The sequence below is a fragment of the Gossypium raimondii genome, chromosome 3 (genome assembly GCF_025698545.1).
Source record: "Gossypium raimondii isolate GPD5lz chromosome 3, ASM2569854v1, whole genome shotgun sequence".
NCBI classification, from domain to species: Eukaryota; Viridiplantae; Streptophyta; class Magnoliopsida; order Malvales; family Malvaceae; genus Gossypium; species Gossypium raimondii.
Window position 1 is genome coordinate 1959108 of NC_068567.1, and position 21906 is coordinate 1981013.

Genomic DNA, 21906 nt, shown 5'->3' on the forward strand with positions numbered 1-21906 from the left:
TTTGTCACAAATAAAAAAAAAACTAATTCATCTATTTTTTAGATGATAAAACAAAAGATAATCCGACTTTTAATATGATAGTTTTCATGGTACTTTTACAAAGTTTTCCTTTTTCCGACAAAAGGGAAATATTTATTAATGAAAAAAAATTGAAAAGCAATGTAGTTAGTGGTGTTAAACAATCTAAACATATAGGGACTAGTGTCACGAGCCAAAGTGCAAAGTCCATGAACATGACACAAGATGCGCCTCATGGAGGTCTATCGATAAGATGTGGATCATTTAGTCCACGAGAACTAGCCCGGTTCAAAGAACTATTAGAGAAGCCTGTCAGATTGAAGCCTGTTGGCCCGATAATGAATATATGACAACTTAGGCTATTTTGGTAACTAATCTTAGAAGATTGATAGTAATCATATCTTGTAAAAATTAGATTAGATTTGATATGACATATCTTATAAATCCCTAAAATTAAAGGATATGATTAATCTCATCCGTCGATGTAACTTAATCTTATCTGTTGGTTTTGGGGAGCTCAACTATAAATAGAGAGTCTCCCCTCACTTGTAATTCATTTCATTGTACTTCATTCATTGTTTCATGATTCTTCATAAATAAGATAATATTGAGAGCATTTACTCAAACACTTTATGTGCGCTCTTTCTGTTGTTCTTTGTAAGCTTCCTTTGGCATAAATCGCTTCCCCCTTACAACTTTTTGCCTTGAAGGAATTCTTAAGGAATCCTTATTTTAGTAAAGACTGACTTAAGCAAGTTTGGATGAACGACGCGTTCTATCATCTTAGCCACAGATTTTCTACTAGCTTTGCTTATAACTTTCAACGACTCCAACATTGCTGTCTAAGCAATAACACTATGGGTTTCATCTTGTTCCTGATTTCGCTAGAAGTCAATTTTCATCTGCCATTCAACCTTTTCTTTTGTGCTGAATTAAATGAATATGATATTGCACTAGGGCAGTTATCAACCCTTTCCTGATGAACACTTGTGTCGTTTTATATTGATTGTTGTATTTACAATGAGCCACCACTGTTGAATATTTTCCAAATCTTCTATCAGATTCCTAATTTTAAAAGAAATCAACTTAAAATCTTAAATATTTTTTAAAATAGACATATATCTCAATTTTACCTAACAAACCAATGCCTAATTATGAGAAAGGATTGTACTTGTGATTTTATGTTATCCCTATATATATTTTCAATAAAAGAATGACAAATTAAATTTTTCTAAAAAATTGAAAACTAAGAGAAAAAAATCTATTTTATTATCCTCTTATTAAGAAATAATAGAAATAAGATAAAATCACAATTTTATATAAAATGAAATCACAGTTTCATTAAATCTCATTCACCTCTATTTATACAGCCCCAAAGGCATAAAAGAAGAAAAAACAAAACGTACCTAATAACATCACAAAACTGCAAAGAAAACAGCTAGCTGGAAACAACTAAAAACATTACATCAGTACCAGATGCGGCAAGCAGTTGATGCTTGTTACTCGTGTATCCCCATTTTGCTTGTGTTGTCACTCAACCACCTTAATTTGCGTGTCGAGAACACGAAACAGTACACACTCACTAATTACATGACCCCATCACTCCACTTGACACTTGTCTTCCTTTTTCAGTTTTTTTGTTTTTCTTCTTGTTTATATTATATTATATAAAGAACAACCCATATATCACATTATCGTCATAAAATAAGGGGTAGCAGCAAATAAGAGATATGGCGAAAGCTGAGGTTGTAATTGTTCTGTCTTTGTTGTTGGTGACAACAGTGGTTGATGGGTTGGGAGGGAGGATGAGGATAAACGATGTGAAGAACAACAAAGAGGTGCAAGAGCTTGGGAGGTTCTCGGTGGAGGAGTATAACAGGCGGAGCCAAGGGCGGTTGCGTTTCAGTTTGGCCAATGGTGGGCCGTCGACGGCGTTGGTTTTCTCTCAAGTGGTGGGAGCTGAGAAACAGGTGGTTGCTGGGATCAAGTATTATCTCAAGATTAAAGCCATGCAAGGTGGGGTAACCAAGACCTTTGAGTCAGTGGTTTTGGTTAAACCTTGGGTTCAATCCAAGGACTTGCTTAATTTTTCCCCTTCTACTCATTAAAAAGAGAAGTCTTTTTCCCTTGTAATCTTAATTAATAAAGCGATTGAATAAGAAAGTATGGTAATTAACTGCTTGTTATACCAGAAATTCTGGGGTTATGGTGAAGATTATTGATTCAAAGCACAAAAAATTTAACATCATGTAAACATGCTTTGTTTATTAAATGGATTAGAAGCATATCATCAACATGCATGGCTTCTTAGACCAAGTGAGTAGCATTATCTGAGCCTTTTATCTTAGAACAATCTGATCATGCCTTGCTGTCAATGATCATAGGTGTCCTCTGTTCCTGTTTTGCCGCATTTGCTTGCTGTAAGTTCATCTTTGCAAATATGTTGCCATAAAATTGTGCATCCTTCTTGTTATATTCCCTCATTTTCTGTTTCAGGACTCGGTACCCCACTTTCAATTCCCTGGTGTCAACAAAACAAACATAATTTAACTCCACTGCAATGACAACAATTGTAAAAACAATGGTTAAATCACTTCTTTTGAAACAAATGTGGGAACAATAATTAAGTTCGGGTCTAATTTAAATAAAAAAGTCAATTACTTAATTCAAAACTTAACTTGGATTCAGGTCCCAAATAGTAATTTAACTCATAAAACAACTAACTGTATATATTACAAAATGCCACTATTTCCCTACTGCAGCAAAGCACACATCTACCTAGAATATGTGTATGACAATCATGTTCATGTACGTCCAACAGTTTGCATTAAAAAGATACCTGTTACCAGGGTCAATCTCCAGGGCCTTTTTTATACCAGCCTCTGCCAAATCCAAATCAACAAGTTGAATATAAGCTTGAGCTCTCCTGTATAGTGCTTTCACATTCCTACTTTCAAGTTCCAATACCTATAAAATCACACGAGCCTTAACTGTCAGCATAAGTGAATCAGCAGTTTACATCTCCCAACAAGACAAGCTCTAGATGCCCCCATTAAAGCTATATTACCTTAGTACAGAGCTCCTCAGCTTGCTTGTAATCTTTGAGTTTCAATTGGCAAGCTGCATTGTTGAGATTGCAAGTTACTTTTAGCAACTTACTTTGTTGCTGCTCCTCATGATTGAAAGAATAGTCATGTTCTATGTACCTAACAGCCTTAAACAAAAGGAATTGTTGTCAAATAGTCGAATCATAAGTAAAAAAAGTCTAAAACAATTTGTATAAATGGCACAGTTCATGGTGCATAACTTTACCTTCTCATATCTTTTTGATGCTCTCTCAATGTTACCAGCCGTGAATAATACATTCCCTTCTTCTTTCTTCTTCCCAGAAGCTTCAATCTTTTCTGGTGCATTCATTTCCCATGATTCTTTCTCCTGCAACCATTCATTATCAACATTTTAGACAGTGTCAGCGCCTATGTTGCTCAACTTCTTATTTTAAAGTACTCCTGTCTATGAGGCTATTACATCCAGAGATCGGTGTCTATGAGGCTATTACATCAGAGATCGGTGAAAGTATCATGAAAGTACATGTAATAGGGGTTAGATTGTATTGTGCATCCTTTATTAAAAAATGAGTAAATTAGTATTTGTATCTTAGATTAAAAGTTTCATCAATTTTCACTGGTTAAAAACTGGTATGATTGATGAAATAACTAGACAGTTACACCTGACATGTCACATGTAACTCATGATGACGTATAGGGACTAGTTTTTAACATTAAAAATTGATGGAATTTTTAACAGAGGGACCAGTTTGCTCTTTGATCTAATATACAAAGACTAATTTTCTCATTTTTTGAGTAAAGGGGATGAAATGCAATTCACCTCTAGTATAAGGGCTTTCATAATACTTTTATATCAAAAGATCCTCCAAATATATGAAAAAAAACAAAGAAATAACTAAGCATAGTCATGTTGGGCACAAAGAAATAACTCAGCATAGTCATGTTGGGCACATACACACTTGACATGGAAAAATGTGCATCAGAGGTTGAGTATATACACTAACCTTCACAAATGAGACCAACTCAACCTCATAATACACAGTTGAGTTTGCAGGAACAACAGCCAACTCCTGCTGTGATTCAGATGAACCGAAAGCGTATTCGGGCTGGATAGTGGTAAGTGCATGTTCTCCTTTCTTCATGGTCTTCACAGTTTTTTCAAGACCATCAATTACTTGTCCTGCCACAAATGTCATCCAATTCAAAACAACTTCATACAAAGACTAAAGGGTGAGTTTAGATGGGCGGTGCGTTTACCTGCGGTTAGTGTAAAAACAGCGGTGGCGGTGAGATTAGATACTGTAGCGATACTGTAGCGTGAGACAAAAAATAAACTAAATGCACCGCACCGCACCCAATCGCCCATCCAAACCCACCCTAAGTATGAAACTAATGTGCCTATGTGATGAGATCTTATAAAGAACCACATAAGGATGAAAACTATTATTACCTTCATCAACTTTGAACTCAAATGACCCCTCATCATGACCCTTTTTCACAAAGATCATCCCATCTTCCAGCTTCCCAATTAATTTCACTAGCAAAGAGTATAAAGAAGAGTTATGGAAAACCATTCAAACAACTACAGAATGTAATGAGATAATAAATTCCAAAGCCAACCTTGAACCATTGTTCCATTATATGGACGATCATAACCTTCTCCTTCCTTCAAGATCTTCTTCAATATCTTCTTGTCCTTTGTGATTTCTTATTTAAGCTTGCGGAATTCGTTCACGATCATAACCTTACATTGTGGTTTCACTGTCAGCAGAACTTGCTCACCTTTCTTCATTGTTTTTACAGCCTCTGAAAATGCAGGGCAAAAATAGCCTGCATGGTACGAATTCCGACTTCTTATTTAAGCTTGCGGAATTCGTTCACGATAAGTAAGAACGTATAGTAAAGAGGAATCACACTTACCATCTCCAACAGTGAACTCCACCCCATGAGATTTTGAAACCAGTGTACCATCTTCTAAACAAACTTCATACTTGACTGTCATAAACACAAGACAACCACTGTAAGCACACAAGTTTTGAATGATTTAAACAGAAAGAGGAAATGAATCCTAATATACCAAAAACTTCATCCAAATCTTAGGGGTTCTGCCGTTTCTCCCCTTCAACAAGTATTTTCTTGAAGATTCCTCCATCTTGGCATATATCCTTGACACTAGTCCAAGAAATCAGCTCCACATCAAATTGAAGTGTTGCATTAGGAGGAATAGTTGGAGGTGATCCGGATTCACCATATGCCAACTCGGGTGGTACTGTGAAAATGGCATTTTCACCTTTCTTCATTGTTTTGATACCTTCGTCCCACCCCTTGATTACTTGTCCTGAAAATCATGGAGAGCGTATCCATGGTTTTGTCCAACTAGGTAGTTATAACCTGTGATTCTTCAATGTCATAAAATTGAGTCCGACATATTGAAATCGGATTTGAGGTTTAATCCTCCAAATATTGGAAAACTTAAAAAATATTAACCATATTCGTGTTGGGCACATAACGCGTATGCACCTGACTTTCGAGCTCAAGTCCATATAACACGAGCTATAACTTTTCTGTTCAATGCATCAAGGAAAACCATCTGCACTAAATACAATTTAAGTTAATAGAAGATGAACAGAAAATGAGATAAAAAGGTTTGTTTACCAAGGCCAAGCTTGAATTTAAAAGGAGTTCCCCTATCAAGGCTGGAATCAAACTTGGTTCCATCAATCAAAGCTCCAGTATAATGCACTGCAAATGAAATCAAAATAAACCCATCAACTCAAAAATGCCCAAAGAAATCAATAGAACAATGAACAAAGTAGACGATCCCCCCCACCCCCACCATTACCTTCAACGTCATAACCATTTTTGGGAGTTTCCCACCCTTCACCTTCCTTAACCAGCTTCTTCTTCAAGCCATCGTTCCCAATATCTTTCTCCTCACCAGCTTTGAGGATGGGGTTAATCTGGTCATCCTATTTTGCAGTTTCTTCCATGTTGGTTGCTTTTGTGTAATCCAAGTCGTATTTCTTTGGCAAAATGCTTGAAGATTGGTTTTCTGGGTTTCCTGAGCGATGTAAAGAGATCCAAGTCATGAGAATATAAAGGTGGCATTGAGATGAAATAGATAAACACAACAGAGAGAGTTTGTATTAGAGTTGTTCCCGCTAACGGACTGAATCCTAGTTCTTGAGTTTTCCCTCCTTTTTGCGAGCAGTTGACAGTGTCTTTCATATTTGGCCTTACAATCCGGTAGTCGTTTATTTTTGGTTAAATTCTACTATTAGTCCTTATACTATATATAAATTATGAATTTAGTCTTTGTATTTTAATTTGGTAAATTTTAATATAAATTTTTTTAATTTTACAATTTTAGTCCTTACCTAAATGGTAGTGGTTAAAGCCTATTGATAATTTTTTTTATTTTAGTCTCGTATATACATAAAGTTAGTAGATTTAGTTTATGTTCTCCAATTTGATTATTCTTAATCTTTATATTTTTAAATTTGAAATTTCAAATTTGGTGTAAAATGACAGCCATTAAATCTATTAACTTGAATTTTACGAGTATTATATGGAAATAAAAAGTTGCATGGTAAAACTTGGATTTTATGATGTGATAACATGTTTTCTATATAAGATTTTGGAAATAATGAACTTAATGAATTTAACAATTACCATTTAGTTGAGATTAAAATTTTGAAAATTGAAATTATAAAGACTAAAAATGATCAAACTAAAATACAAAGTGAAAAAATGTTCGGCTAAGTTGTAATATGTCATGTGGCCACAAGTTTAGTACACATATTGGCGCAATAATACGAATAAAGCAGAAAATACTAAAATGAATACAAGCAAATTGGTTACATAGTTTGGTCCAACACACTAACTCTACACGACCTTACTTAGAAAAGAAATCCATTACTAAACTCACTCTACAAGTAATGATTTAAAACTTAATCAATGATAAACCTCGTATAATTGCAATTTCACTCTAATATATTTAGTACGAACTCTCCACAAACCTTTCTTACAAAAGACTGTTAACAAATCACTCAAAGATGAATAAAATACTCTCGCGTAAAAGTTCCTTACGGTAATCATATATGCTTTCTTTAAATTCGTTATCCTTACATCCACGAACCATTCATGTATATATAGGTTTCAAATATTCTCAAAATTATCATCAATTGCAAGTCTTATGTTTGGAGTAGGACTCTTCAAAGCATGCCGTCAAGATATAAGGATAATTCAGAATAATGACTTTTCAAGAATCATATTTTAAATCTAACTCTTTTAACCGGAATCTTTTAAGTGTGTTGCATCAACAGATAGATATCTCTGTATATCTCATATTTTTGTTGCTTATAAGATAACTATAAGGATAATGATAATACAAAGTCAAAAAAGGGCTAATGTATAATAAATTTGTGGTTTGACATGTTACAGTCGTTAAAACAACTTGCTACACAATTTGATTCTTGACACAAAGATTAAACCCACAACTTAAGCATGATACAAAAACTAATAACAGAATTTAACTTTTATTTTAGAGTTGTGCCGATGAAGCTTTAACTTAAGATTAATGTTAAACTTTTCGTCTTGTAAATTTATGTTTGGTTTAATTTTTTCATGAGTTGAAGGAATTTCCTTGCTCAGCCTAGGTCAAATTTGGGTGAACATTTTAAAATATATATATAATTTTCATATAAAATTATATATTATTATTATTTTTTTAACAATGAAATAGGTTACACATAGATGGATTGTGTTAAGTTCAACCCAGGCTCTGGTCTAATTTTTTTTTTAAATTCAGATTATAAGGTGACTCATAGACATCTCTAGTCTGAAATAAGGGGTGTTACATATTTTTTTCATAAAGAACCACTTGACACAATTGTAGACTTTACTCGTGTCGAGCTTTAACACAAAGAGCCATTTCTTCTCTTTGAAATCTATTTTTCGATAAACGTAAAATCTCTCATGTAATTAGTGCATAAACTAATGGGTCGAAACTAACTAATAAATATAGGAGTTGTTAAGTTTTAGTACAATAGCTATATTGCTAAAATTAATGCATTGTATGTCAATTCTCAATTAAGAATATCCAAGCAACAACGAGTAACACCAGTACCAATGATATGCCAAAATTTTTGATGGAAACATGTTTGCATGTCTTCTAGTTTGGAAAGTAGTTGTGAGGAATCTGTTAGTGGCCTATGAAAAAAGGTAGTGTTCTTCCCACCCAACTTCATCCAATTAACCCTACAATGGTGTGCCTAATAAATACAAATTTGTACTATTAAATCTATATACCTTGTTTAATTTAGCTAGCCATAAAGGAATTTATGTGAAGGAGGTGATGTTGAAAGTCGAAAGCCGATTTATTCTCTAAAATGGAGAGTCAAATAATGAAGGTGAAAAGGTGATGGTTGAAAGGAATAAATTTTCACACAACAGAAATCGTATAAAGAACAACAAAAATATCATAGAGAGCGCAATAAAATAATAAAAAAACAGAACCCTCCTCATTGTCATCCAAGAGAAGGAGACAATCCATACATTTCAATTCCCTCGCCTCTCTCTCTTTCGATCTTTTTTCCCATATTCTCTCAACAAACCACCACTTTGTCACTTTCATTGCACGACTCTATGCCTCAGAGGGTGAATCGACATTCGACCATTTATAAAGTCTCCAATTGAGTTGAAAAATTAAAAAAATAATTTTTTTAAAAGTATAAATATTTAAATAAAAAAATTTAAAAAATAAAATTAGGTTATTTTGTTCAAAATCTATCCTTCCATATAGAGAGAGAGAGATTTATTTTTGGTAGTAAAATATAATCCAAAAGAAAAATGCTGATGTGTCGTTAGAAGAATGGAAAGCGCATAACCTTCCGTTATTACAAACCTTCCCTTTAAATACTCAAATTTAAAACTCAATTCCACTTATCATTTCTCTTTCAATAAAACCCAATTTTCTTTTCACTTTGGCTCTCTCGGTGACCCCTTTCTCTTAAATTTCTCTTGGGGTCGCCCAAAATCATAAAAAAAAGTAAAAAATTTCTTAAAAATTTCAACTTTTTCATTCAATTCCTAAATTACTAATCAAATTTAATCCGAAAAAACTAAAAAAAAAGTAAGTTTCTTTTTGTTTTTTTTTTGTTCAAAGAACTTTTTCAACCATGTCGGAGATGGCGAACACTGATCCCGAAGGGATTGACGCCGTACGGATGACGTGGAATGTTTGGCCACGTACTAAAGTGGAAGCGAGCGCCTGTGTTATTCCGTTAGCCGTTTCCATTGCTCCGATCCGGTCACACCCGGACATCCCGACGCTCCCTTACTCGCCTTTACGGTGCAAGTCCTGTTCTTCCGCGCTCAATGCTTTCGCGCGCGTTGATTTCACCGCCAAGATTTGGATCTGTCCGTTCTGTTACCAGCGCAACCATTTCCCCCCGCATTATGCGATGATCTCCGATACGAACCTGCCTTGTGAACTCTACCCGCAATATACCACGGTGCAATACTCGCTTCAAGCGAATCCCGATCCAAACAACCCTTCCAATGTGCCTCAATTGCCGCCGGTGTTTGTGTTCGTGTTGGACACGTGTATGATCGAGGAAGAGCTTGGTTTCGTTAAATCGGCGATGAAACAGGCTCTTGGGTTGTTGCCGGAACACGCGCTTGTTGGGTTCGTTTCGTTTGGGACTCAAGCGCATGCTCATGAATTGGGGTTCTCGGATATATCAAAGGTCTATGTTTTCAGGGGTGATAAGGAGATTTCTAAGGAACAAGTGTTGGAGCAGTTGGGCCTTGGTTCTGCCGGGCGGCGGCCGACCGCTGGATATCCGAAAGGCCTGCAAAATGGGCACTCAAATACCGGCGTTAACCGGTTTCTTTTGCCTGCTTCCGATTGCGAGTACACCCTCAATTCGGTGCGTTATTATTTATATGTGGTGGGAAATTCATTGGTTTTTGAAATATTTGATTTTTTGTTTTTGTTTATCGGAGTGCTTGGCTGATTTTAATGTAGTTGTTGGATGAGTTGCAAACGGATCAGTGGCCTGTACAACCGGGCAATAGGGCGTCGAGGTGCACCGGAGTGGCCTTAAGTGTTGCAACAGGATTGCTTGGAGCCTGCATGCCTGGAACTGGTGCTAGGATTATTGCTTTGGTTGGTGGTCCATGTACTGAAGGGCCGGGGACGGTAATGCCATTAAATTATGTACCGAATTTATATAGCTGATATAATGCATTTATCGTTTGTTTCTAATGAATTGTATGATATTATGGATATACACGACATCAATTATACGTCATTGTTAATATGAACATAGTTTGTGCAATTAATACGGCCTTTTTTATTTGTGTTAACGTACTTGGTTGTCATCAAGATAATACTGATTGTATGATTTTTGCAGATTGTTTCGAAGGACTTGTCAGAACCTGTACGTTCACATAAAGATCTTGATAAGGATGCTGCACCATATTTTAAGAAAGCAGTCAGATTTTATGATAGTCTTGCAAAACAGTTAGTCAGCCAGGGTCATGTACTAGACCTTTTTGCATCTGCACTTGATCAGGTCTGTTTTGACCACCTTTTAGGTTGTTTAATCATTCTTATGTTCCTAACAGGTGCAAAGTGCAAACCATTTAGTCTAAATGAAGTCTAATAACTTCAGACAGTGGTAATCTTCATGATGTAATGGGTCTGATGTGTTCTCAGGTTGGGGTTGCCGAAATGAAAGTTGCAGTTGAAAGAACTGGTGGCCTTGTTGTTCTAGCTGAAAGTTTTGGTCATTCTGTATTTAAAGGTTCTTTCAGGCGTATGTTCAAGGACGGAGAACAATCTCTTGGCCTATGTTTTAAGTTAGTTCTTGTTCAACATTTTAACTTCATTTCTCTTAAAAATGATTATTTAGAAACAACTATGTGGATGCTTTATTAATTTGTCAACTGCCGTTTGTATTCCAGTTCTTGTTGACCTTGTCTTATTTATTTGAGTTCTAGACTTTCCAACCACCTGATTTTCCTTATATTCTCCTTTTTCCCCATTTCTAGTGGCCTGCTTGAGATCAACTGTTCAAAAGACATCAAAATTCAAGGGGTCATTGGACCTTGCACTTCTTTGGAGAAGGTTGGACCTACTTAATAATTTAATAATGTATCTCACTCTCTCTAAACAACACACTGAATTTACTTGTATTTAAGCTGATTACTACGAGTGTTGCAGAAAGGACCTAACGTCTCTGACACAGTCATTGGTGAGGGGAACACTTCAGCATGGAAAATGTGTGGCCTTGACAAGAGTACATGCTTGACAGTTTTATTTGATGTTTCATCAACTGAGCGATCAAATGCCCCAGGAACGGCGAATTCACAGCTTTATTTGCAGTTTCTTACAAGGTTTGCTGCATGGACTACTCAGCAGTGTCAAGTTTATTTTCTTTAAAATTAAATATGTTTGATTTGGGTTTTATTTGTTTGTTTAGTAATATGATTGTGATCTTGTTTATCTTAATTACAGTTATCAAGACCCTGAAGGTAAAAGAATGCTTCGAGTTACTACTTTGACAAGACAATGGGTAGACAGTGCTGTTAGTTCAGAGGTTAGTTTGGATTATCTCAGTTATGTAGTTTTTTTTTGTTTAAATGGTCTTAAAATAAATGAGAGGCAAGGGTGTTATTTCATTTCTGCCACTTCATCCCATATTGTGTTTGTTAAATAAGGTCCTGCTTGGCCACAATTAAGAGGACTATCTTTTTGTGTTTGGGGGTGGTAGGGAGTCTTGAATTTGAATGTTGGTAGGTCAGCTAATGTGTATAAATGTCAATTCCATTTGTTTCTTGGTTCATTTGTTCTAACCGTAATAATATCTCCTTTCTAGGAATTAGTACATGGTTTTGATCAAGAGGCTGCTGCTGTTGTAATGGCAAGAGTAACTTCTCTAAAAATGGAGATGGAGGTAATTTGAAACGCCTTCTATTCAATTATTTATTGTTTGCTCTATTTTCTTATTAGAATCCACTTTCAACATATAATTTATTTGCTCTATGTTGCCTGAGGTACCAGGTGCAAAAAAAGTGCTTGCTTGAGTGAAGTAAGGCACAGTATGTTTAAATGCATGTTTTTGTATGTTTGCCTTTGAATTTAAGACATAATTATGGTAATAAATTCTAAAGAGTGGTCCAATTTATCCTACGAAATATGCCAAATTTTCTTCTTCACTTGTTGACTAATCTGCATGATTTCCTTGTCTCCTGTCTATTGTTGAATACTCAAATATTGAGAAATAGATAGTTTGGTATTATCACCTTTCTTACTAGTAAATTTACAAATAATGAAAAAAATTAAAATCAAAGAAATCGAAGAGAACTTTAATTAGGCAATCCTTCTTTTTTTGTATCTATCGCCTAACAAAAAGGCATTGCTAGGCGAAGCAGGTGTGTCCATTTGAAGATTTTTCTTGGTCAAGGGCGAAGGTGCAAAGTGTTAACAACACTTGTTCTCTCTACTCGTTTTCCTCCTAGCCCAGGCCTTCCTGTCTTGCGATATTTTCTATCAATTGTTGCTTCTAATTAATTGTTTATTGATTGCTACCCTTGCTTAACTATTGCCTTTTGTTTCATTTAGGATGGGTTTGATGCTACACGGTGGTTGGATCGGAATCTCATTCGAGTTTGTTCCAAATTTGGAGAGTATCGGAAGGATGATGCATCATCTTTTACATTAAACCCTTGCTTTTCTTTGTTCCCTCAATTTATGTTTAATCTACGACGGTCACAATTTGTTCAGGTACCTGGTTTAAAAAATAAAAATAAATAAAAGGCCTTTTTTCTTGCCTATTTTTGTAATATGTAATTGACCTACACTCATATATGGCTTCTCTCTTTTCCTTTCTGTGACAGGTTTTTAACAACAGTCCGGATGAAACTGCCTACTTTCGAATGTTACTAAACAGAGAAAACATTACAAATGCAGCTGTTATGATTCAACCATCATTAATATCGTATTCATTCAACTCGCTGCCTCAACCAGCATTATTGGATGTGGCTTCCATTTCAGCTGATCGTATTCTCTTGCTAGATGCATATTTCAGTATTGTTATATTCCATGGTATGACAATAGCACAGTGGCGCAACATGGGTTACCAGAGTCAGCCTGAACATCAGGTATGCTCATTTTGTGTTCATACCACAAATGTAGAGCTTAATTTTCGAAACATTACTATCATCATGTGCAAACGCGATATCTGGTGGCATGATTTTGATGTCTAAAAGCTTATTTCTTTCAACAGGCATTTTCACAGCTTTTGCAAGCACCTCATGTTGATGCCCAAATGATTCTTCAGGAGCGCTTCCCTGTCCCTAGATTGGTTGTATGTGATCAACATGGATCCCAGGTCAGTATTTTCATTATTATATCCATTTTGTCTTTGATTATTCCCCATTTCTGGTTTGTCGAACCTTCTTCGTGTTTATCTTCGATCTCTAGTTACATTGACCTCTCCCTATATTCTTCCATGCCAAGAGCTTATTTTGGTTCCTTGTACAGGCAAGATTTTTGTTAGCAAAATTGAACCCATCAGCAACATACAATAATTCCATCGACATGGCTGCTGGATCAGATGTAATATTTACAGACGATGTAAGCCTACAAATCTTCTTCGAGCATCTCCAGAAGTTGGCCGTGCAATCTTGATTGTATAAAACAGTTGAACGACGTAAATTTTTGGTATGTGAAATTCTGTCAGTGTGGGTTCTCCTCAGTTTTACGTATGAGAGGTCCGGTACCTTCACAGTAGTTCATCGGACAGGCGCGGTTAAGGCAACAATGAGGTCATAGAGAGTTTGAGAATATTAGTTGAAGGAACCCGTCATCGGGGACCGGTTAGGAACATACTCGACAGAATTTCGATTTTGTTATTGGTTTTGTATACAATCAGATCAAGTGAGGTGGCAGTCTATGTGTTGTATATATGGAATTTTCAGGTCATGAATACATACCTCAAAACTAGGGGTTGAGAGACTTGTATAGATGGGGAAGTTAAATGAAGATGGGGTTATTTTTGTTTTGTTTTTATTTATGTCTTGAGTTAAAAGTTCAAAACTTTAAAGCATCCAAAGTTAAATATGAATTTTATGGTTGGTTTTTTTTATCCTTTGCTTTATTTTGATTACCTTTTATTATTTTGCATTTCTTACTCAACATTCCACAAGCAAACAGCATTAAAATGCTATTTTGCTAATTTTATTGTGATGGTGAAATATATAATTTACATATTAATATTGTCTATAATGATTTCAATTTCTTTACATTTACATATTAAATTAAAATAATAACAATAATGTTTGGTAAAATTTACATTTAATCAATAATTTTTAAAAGTAACATCTAAAAATAAAGTAAAATTGAAAAAAAATAAAGAGTGGACGATATAGGCACAAGTCTTTGAAAATCTCAAAGATAAGATTTTTAAAGCATTCATTTTACAATATTCGTTTTTAATTTATGCAACATAAGATATGATGTATATTTTAATAGTTAAATTAATAATTTTAGTAACGGAAGGACTTGATTGATATAAACTCAATAGTTTTGGAGTGTAATTAAAATGATTTAAAGTTTAAGAATCAATTTAAAATAAAAATCATAGTTTGGGGATGTTTGGTGTAATTAACTCTAATAAAAAATAGTATTAATTTTCACTCACAGTGTCAGTGGTATAACTAATTCTATTTCTAATAAAAATAGGAGAAAAAATATTAGCAAAATAAAAAATATTAAAAAAGCCCGACTCCCGCTAAAATTCAAAAATCACCAACTGCCTCTCTCTTTCCCGGAAAGATGATGTTTGAAGATCCGCAAGAACCGGATATCTCCTTCGCCGCCGATCATTTTCCCGATCAAGAACCGGACGTTATCCAATGCTCTCAAGGCCACCGCACCACCTTATCCCTTCGCACCCAACAAGGAGGCTCCATCTGCCTCCTCTGCCTTTCTAACCTCATCTCCAACCCACGCGCTCCCACTCTCCATGTCTCCTACGTTCTCTCCCAACTCTCCGACGCCCTTTCTCAACCCCTTTTTCTCACCTCCCTCCTTTCCTTCCACCCTCACTTCCTCATCTCCCCTCTCCTCCACGCGCTCTCTTCCTTCGACAACGATCCCATCGCTCAACAACTCATTGATATAATCTCCGCTCTTTGCGCTTCTGCTAATGATTCTGTCACCGCAGATTTCATTGCGCAAGTTGCCGAAAAACTCTCTTCTGGCGCGTTAGGGTGGAGTCGAAGGCAGCTTTATATGGTAAGTATGTGTGTTTTGAATCTTTTGATTGTTGTTTCTATTGCGGATCTGTTTGGATTCTGAGAAACATGAATCATAAGAAAGAATAGCCGGAGGTTTTTCTTTTTATTTTCTGTGGTTTAATACGGTGATATTATTATTTTGTTGCATGGTAGTGACTAGTGAGTTTGAACTTGTTATTTGTGGTAGTTTGTGTTTGGTTGCTGAGAAAATTGAAGGAAAAAGAAGAGGAGAGTTCATAAATTTTATGTGCTGCTTTTCCAACATTTGATGTGATCCTTGTTTTTGTTACTCATTCTCTTTCAGTATATTTTCTGTTAAATTCTCAAAGCTACCAGAAAATTAAAAAAACAAAGTTACATAAAACAACATAACACATTTTCCCTTTTAAATGCTAGTATAGATATAACAACCAAATGGAGCCTTAGATTTTGATAATGTTGAAAAAGTAAGGGAAATAAAAAGTGAACTAGAGTGCAAAAAAGTATTAGGTTCTTTTAGGATTAATTTAGGTAGTATTCGTGCCTAATCTTATGCATAATTTGAGAAAATGAAAGATTATGCAGCATGTTATTTTTTTCGGATTAAAGTGCGACTGTGTGAGTGTTCAAGCTGGGTAATTTTTCTTTTTCCAAGTTTTCCATGCATTTGGAGATACTTGGAGTACGCATGTCCGAATATTCATCGGACATGGTACTCTAATAAAGGAGTCAGGCCAACATATTTGAGTTGAAGTTTAGACAACTGATCTATTGCTATGTCTGGCTATCTTAAATCCCAGCTGCATTGCTTAGGAATTCTTTTGAACTGCCAAATAAATGATCCTTGTATGCACATCAGAGACAAAGAAGCTCTAGTATCCAATTTGGTAGCCGGTCTTCAATTGCCAAGGTAACAAATAAAAGTCACTGGATACAGATCGTTTTTATTAATTGTGGCTGTTAATTAGTTGTTTCCTACTGCAGCGATGAAATCCGAGGAGAGATTCTTTTTGTTCTGTATAAACTATCTATTCAAGGATATGCATCTAGAGATGGTTTAGGAGCAAATGTTCTTCAGGCCTTTTGTCCCAGTCTGTTGCGTCTGTCAATGGAGGCACTTCTGAAAACCCAAAGAGATGATGTACGATTGAATGGAGTAGGTTTGTCAAATTGCTTTCTACATTGATTTATTTAAAATTTTGTGTCAAGATATACTGAATCATTTTTCTTGAAGTATAGCCCACGGGAACTACTAAGTTCTGTTACATTCCATGTTGGGAAAGTCTATTATGTAACTAGTTGACATCATTTAAAAGTGAATGCCTCCAGTTTGCTTTATTGTTTGATTTAGCTCACTGCTCTGCATAACATAATGTTTATTGGGGTCTTTATTAGGAATGTCCTCACCTCGCACATCAAGGCCACCTTCACATGTGCAGCTGTGTTTCATCATGATCATCATAATATATCCTCTCAAACTAATAAATTCTAATCTCGCATTTGTAGCTTTTCTAATGCTCTTGGCACAAATTGGATTGTTTGGAAATGGACATGGAAATGAAATAAACAGCTTGAGTTCTGATGAAGCAGACCACTTAATGCAAACGTTAGAAGATGGACTAGATGAATTCCCATTGACCGTATTGTTTGCTGAGGCCATCAAAGGCCCACTTCTTTCATCGGACAGCCAAGTGCAAATCAGCACATTGGATCTGATTTTCCACTACTTGACACGTGGAGATGCTTCCCCCAAACAGATTCAAATTTTGATAGAAGAAAATATTGTGGATTATGTGTTTGAGATATTAAGATTGTCAGGTAAGTGAAGCTAAATCTCAACCGTTAAATAGCATGCAAGTTTCCTCAGTGAGTCAAAGAACCCAAAATACTGCTTTCAATAGCGCTCCAAAGAAAATATGATAGTAGTTTAGTTTTTGAAGTTTTGTAGCATTCTGTTTTAATCAAACTCAATATTCTACTTAACTAGTTCTATTCAGGCAAATTAGTCACGAAAGCAGTGTATCATTTTCGAGTTCTATCATTATTTGTTGACCCCATTCATGTGTGCTCGTCATAGAATTATACAGGTGTATTATGCGAGCATGGTGCTTATGTTTGTACACGGACATTACATGTATGCGTGCATATTTATGTCCATTTGTGATAATTATATCATGCCACGAGGCTTTTGCATTAATGAAATTATACTCTTGTTAAACAGAATGCAAGGATCCCCTGGTCTACTCTTGTGTTAGGGTTCTTAATCTCTTTCCTTGTACTGAGCAGTCTTTCAGACAAAGGCTTATTATTGGTTTCCAAACTCTGATTCCGGTGCTTCGTTATGTGGCTGAAGTTCCTTTCCATCCTGCTCAAACATTCACACTTATGCTTATACAAAACTGTGTTTCTGATTGCCCTGGAATAGCATCAACCTCTAACATTGAAGAATTAGCTCTTATTTTGTTGAGGATGCTTGAAAGGCATAGAGATGGGGAAATTGGCATGATTCCAGAGACATTCCTATTGGTTTGTTCAATCTTTGTAGCTGTTTTAAAATTCCCTTCTTCTCAAGGGGCTTCAAATCTTCCAGCATTACTTCAAGAATCATTGAAACATGCTGTTTTAGCTTGTCTGACTATCTCTGAGAAAGATCCAGGTCAACTCTTACATTGTTTATACCTTCTTAAAGAAGCATATTCATACAGTCACGAAGCGTGCTCTGCAAACACATCTACCAACTTGGAACTGCGAACTTGTATTGTGGACATATGTACCTCACATATATTACCTTGGTTTTCCATGGCTGTTAACGAACTTGATGAGGAAACTGTCATGGGGGTATTCGAAACATTCCATTTTATACTGATTCAGCATCCTGATATCCAAGCAACAGAACTAGCAAAAGTCCTACTTTCATCCTCTTGGTTCTGTTTTTCATTTGGATGTCTCGGACTGTTTCCTGCTGAAAAGATGAAATGGAGAGTATATCTAATGCTCAGTTCACTTGTGGAAGTTCTTTTGGGAAATCAAGCCGGACAACCAATTAGAGATGCTGTTTTTTCTCTTCCATGTGATCCTATTGATTTGCTGTTTCTGCTTGGGCAGAAGAACTCCCATGATTTAGATTTGTCTTCTTGCCAAGATGCAGTTTTGTTGCTTTTGCATTTCAGTTGCCTGCATGATGACTGGTAAATGAGCTGCCAGGTTCTTTCATCTTATTCATGTTGCATTTTTAACATTTGTTCTTCACCTTTGTTTCTTACTGTTATTGATACCTTCCGCAGGCTTGCAGATGAGATATCGGTTTTAGCTTCTCTGGAGCAATATATTCTTGTTAACAGTGGAGATTTCCTCTCTGGGAGCATTGATTCCTTGACAATGATGCAAGTGTTGAATCTTTACGGCCTATGTAGGGGTCTTGCTAAGGCAAGCAATCAAGTCTCTCACAGCCTGGAAGCTGAGAGGATCTTGTTCCATATGCTGTGTCGAAGTGAATGGGATTTGCCTTCTGCAGTGATTCATCCAGTTGCAGTGAGATGGTTGTTCCAACAGGAGAAAATCAGCAAACCATTATCGTGCCAGCTTCTAAAATTCTGCAGAAGAGATTGCTCAGATGGAAACAAAATACTCATCCATAGGGACAATAGTCACACTATAGATGTAAGAGTAATTGCAGACTTGGTAGCTAGGAGAGATAACCATGCTGCAAAGCTTTTGATGTGTTTATTAGTAGAGCTTGCTGAGGAAGGAGCCCAAAATCAAGACATTATAGCAGTAGTAAATCTTATATTAACAGTCATTAACATCTTTCCAGCTGCCTCGGACCAACTATGCTTGCATGGAATAGGCAATGCAATATTAATGGTAGTTTATTACAATTCAAGTCATTCTTCTTCCTCAGAGTTACTTCTGGCCATCTTACTTCTGCTATTTAACATTCTAAGTACAGTGCACCATGAAACACTTTCTGATGGCGAATCTTGGCTTGCATTGTCTACAAGGGTACCGTGTCAGTTTTCATTTTAATGTGTACTCACGGTTTCAGCAAATTAATGGGTCTTTTACTTTCTTTGTAGTTGATAGACTGCTTAATTCCTGCAGTTAGAAAGTATGGCTGGAATCATGAAGGTCTACTTTTAGTGGGAATTCTCTCCTTGATTTTGCATCATTCTTCTAGCCATGCACTCATTGAGGCTTCGAAAAGTATAATTTTTAATGCTTCCTTGATCTCTACCATCAACAGCACAGTCCAGGTTGTCTCTTCAAAGGGACCTGCTCTAATAGAGCATGATGAGGGAACAAGCTCTGGCGAAAATCTAATATTTTTGCTTTTGTTATACTACTTCACCTTAAGATGGTAAGCACCTTCTTATAACACTCTTCTATAAATCCATGCTGTGTAAACTAACTTCTTTATTTTCAGCTTCCATGCCGTTTTACCAGAGGTTCCAAAGTGGGAAACTTTCCTCAAATCACCAGATATGGCACAACCAGTTTCCATAATCAATATTCACTTCCATGATTTGTGCAGGATGATACATTTTGGGTCTCCAATGGTCAAGCTTGTTGCTTCATCTTGCCTGTTGGAGTTTCTTTCAGGAATATCATATCAGAAAAAAGGGAAACATGTGGAGTCACAGTGCTTCATGGGTTACATAATGTCCATAATGACTGTATTAGAAGGTCAGGTATTTAACGATGACATTCGGGTAGCAATGAACTGTTGCCTTTGCTTATCAATAATTTTAGGGTGGGAAAAAGAACTAGAAATGCAGGAATCAAGAGTTGTGAGAAGTAGCTGGTATAGACTAATTGTGGAGGAAATGGCTATGTCTTTGGCAGTTCCATGCTTAGCATCAAAATCATTCATCAATTACCACAAACCTGCTGTTCATCTTACTGTCGCATTGCTAAAACTAGAGAAGATTCCCGGGTGGATCCGAACCGTGTTCGATGACGTTTCCATATCTTGTATAATCGAAAACCTTAAAGTCATGGATGTTACCCCTGAGATGGTGCTTTTATTTCGAGCTCTCCTAAACTCTGGATTCTTGAAGGCAGAGCATATAGCCAGTCTTAATCATGTATTCCAGGTAACATTAATTGTTTCTTTTGCCTATCACGAAGAAACAAAATATGTTGATTGATATTTTATCCATACTCAAGGGTGAATGTCGATTATATGACCATAACCGGTCCCTATATCTATGTTATTTTTCGTATTGTAGGCATGCAGAAAACGCATGTACAACAACAGTAAAGGACATGCGACAGATAAGCGTGATCAGAAGAGTGTGACCTGGTCAGATGATGTGGGAGAAATTTGTGAGTATCTCATTCACTTGATGGTATCTTCTTCAGACACAAATTCTGGCAACAAAAGATTGTTTCAAGAAATAGAAATGTTTTTCCGCAGTTTAACAGAAGAAGGTAATATAGCTCAACCTTAACCTAGTTAAAAATATTCTTTTAATTTTTTTTTCGTTTTGATTTTCTTGATCTCTTTTCTGAGGTACTAATAGCTAACATAGAATTAAGTGCTGAGCTTGAAAACTAAGCACTAAAATAGGTGACATACCAGAAGGAAACATATACATTTATACATAGCATTATGTCTTGAATTATGGTGTGGGTAATGTAGGAAACTCAAATTCTACTTGTAGTTTCAAGTTACTACACAATTCAATAGAGAGGTAAGAAGCTAAATTTAGATTATAATTTTCTTATTTGTTTACAAAAGTCAATTCTTCATAACTGAAAATATTGGAATTCATAAAATAGAAAAATAATGAGTTAAGTATTACAAATTTTATATAGTTTTCTTTTAAATTGTCCTTAAATAAACTTTGTTAATTACAAATAAATAGTGACAACTCAAATCTAACAATCTTGACATAAAGAACTTATTTAACAATAAAATTTAATATGCTGATTGAGTCTTAATTTGATTAGCATGAATATAGTAGCCAATGCAGGAGGACATGGATGTATTATCCTCTTTTAATATGTCTCAAATCCTAATAATCTCTTAAAAAGAACAGATATGATTAGAACCTGATCTTATCAATATGTGAAATGTTAAATTATAAGATAATCCTTCAGTTTGTGTGAATTTAGTTTATCTACTTTTACTTGCTCAATATTAATCTTTCAACTTTTCTAGTTGGTATTTTCAGTCCTTTGGTTAACTTCATTAACTTTGTTTAAAAAAAGAGATATAATTACAAATTTAGCTCCTCAACCTTTACAAGTCAAGGATACAATTCTCTCACGGCAAATGTTCAACATTCAGTGCACCCTCTCACCACCGTCGAGCGGCAACTCAACACCAATCCAATTACCCCTACTACACAGATGTCAACAACCCCCATACCAAGCACGATTCCTCCTGTGATCACTATACCAAACATGAATAGTTTACGACCTGCCTTTCCTCAATCGTCTACTGTTAATATCATACCTTCGGCTTCTAATCGGCTTAAACCACATGCTTAATGTTCGATCCAATTCCAGTACCTCATGATACATTCCG

General features: G+C 35.7%; 3 protein-coding genes and 1 pseudogene across 3 annotated transcripts; 3 read left to right on the forward strand and 1 right to left on the reverse strand.

Annotated features, from left to right (window-relative positions):
* Nucleotides 1–1705: 1705 nt before the first annotated feature.
* On the forward strand, nucleotides 1706–2334 carry LOC105796440 (cysteine proteinase inhibitor B). Its single transcript, XM_012626156.2, has one exon. The coding sequence runs from the start codon at nucleotides 1749–1751 to the stop codon at nucleotides 2124–2126; it is 378 nt and encodes a 125-aa protein (XP_012481610.1). The 5' UTR covers nucleotides 1706–1748; the 3' UTR covers nucleotides 2127–2334.
* Nucleotides 2335–2338: 4 nt separating this feature from the next.
* Nucleotides 2339–6314, reverse strand: LOC105795585 (peptidyl-prolyl cis-trans isomerase FKBP65-like; annotated as a pseudogene).
* A 2723-nt stretch (nucleotides 6315–9037) lies between these two features.
* LOC105796441 (protein transport protein SEC23) lies at nucleotides 9038–14242 on the forward strand. Its single transcript, XM_012626158.2, has 12 exons — nucleotides 9038–10018; nucleotides 10117–10290; nucleotides 10505–10666; nucleotides 10810–10952; nucleotides 11145–11220; nucleotides 11317–11489; nucleotides 11611–11692; nucleotides 11972–12049; nucleotides 12718–12879; nucleotides 12993–13256; nucleotides 13382–13486; nucleotides 13639–14242. The coding sequence occupies exons 1-12, from the start codon at nucleotides 9266–9268 to the stop codon at nucleotides 13783–13785; spliced, it is 2319 nt and encodes a 772-aa protein (XP_012481612.1). The 5' UTR covers nucleotides 9038–9265; the 3' UTR covers nucleotides 13786–14242.
* A 557-nt stretch (nucleotides 14243–14799) lies between these two features.
* LOC105796442 (protein PUTATIVE RECOMBINATION INITIATION DEFECT 1) lies at nucleotides 14800–21869 on the forward strand. The gene is made up of 10 exons (XM_012626159.2): nucleotides 14800–15393; nucleotides 16175–16284; nucleotides 16359–16534; nucleotides 16881–17192; nucleotides 17596–18562; nucleotides 18659–19376; nucleotides 19451–19731; nucleotides 19798–20467; nucleotides 20603–20804; nucleotides 21667–21869. The coding sequence occupies exons 1-10, from the start codon at nucleotides 14932–14934 to the stop codon at nucleotides 21867–21869; spliced, it is 4101 nt and encodes a 1366-aa protein (XP_012481613.2). The 5' UTR covers nucleotides 14800–14931.
* The last annotated feature ends 37 nt before the right edge of the window (nucleotides 21870–21906 follow it).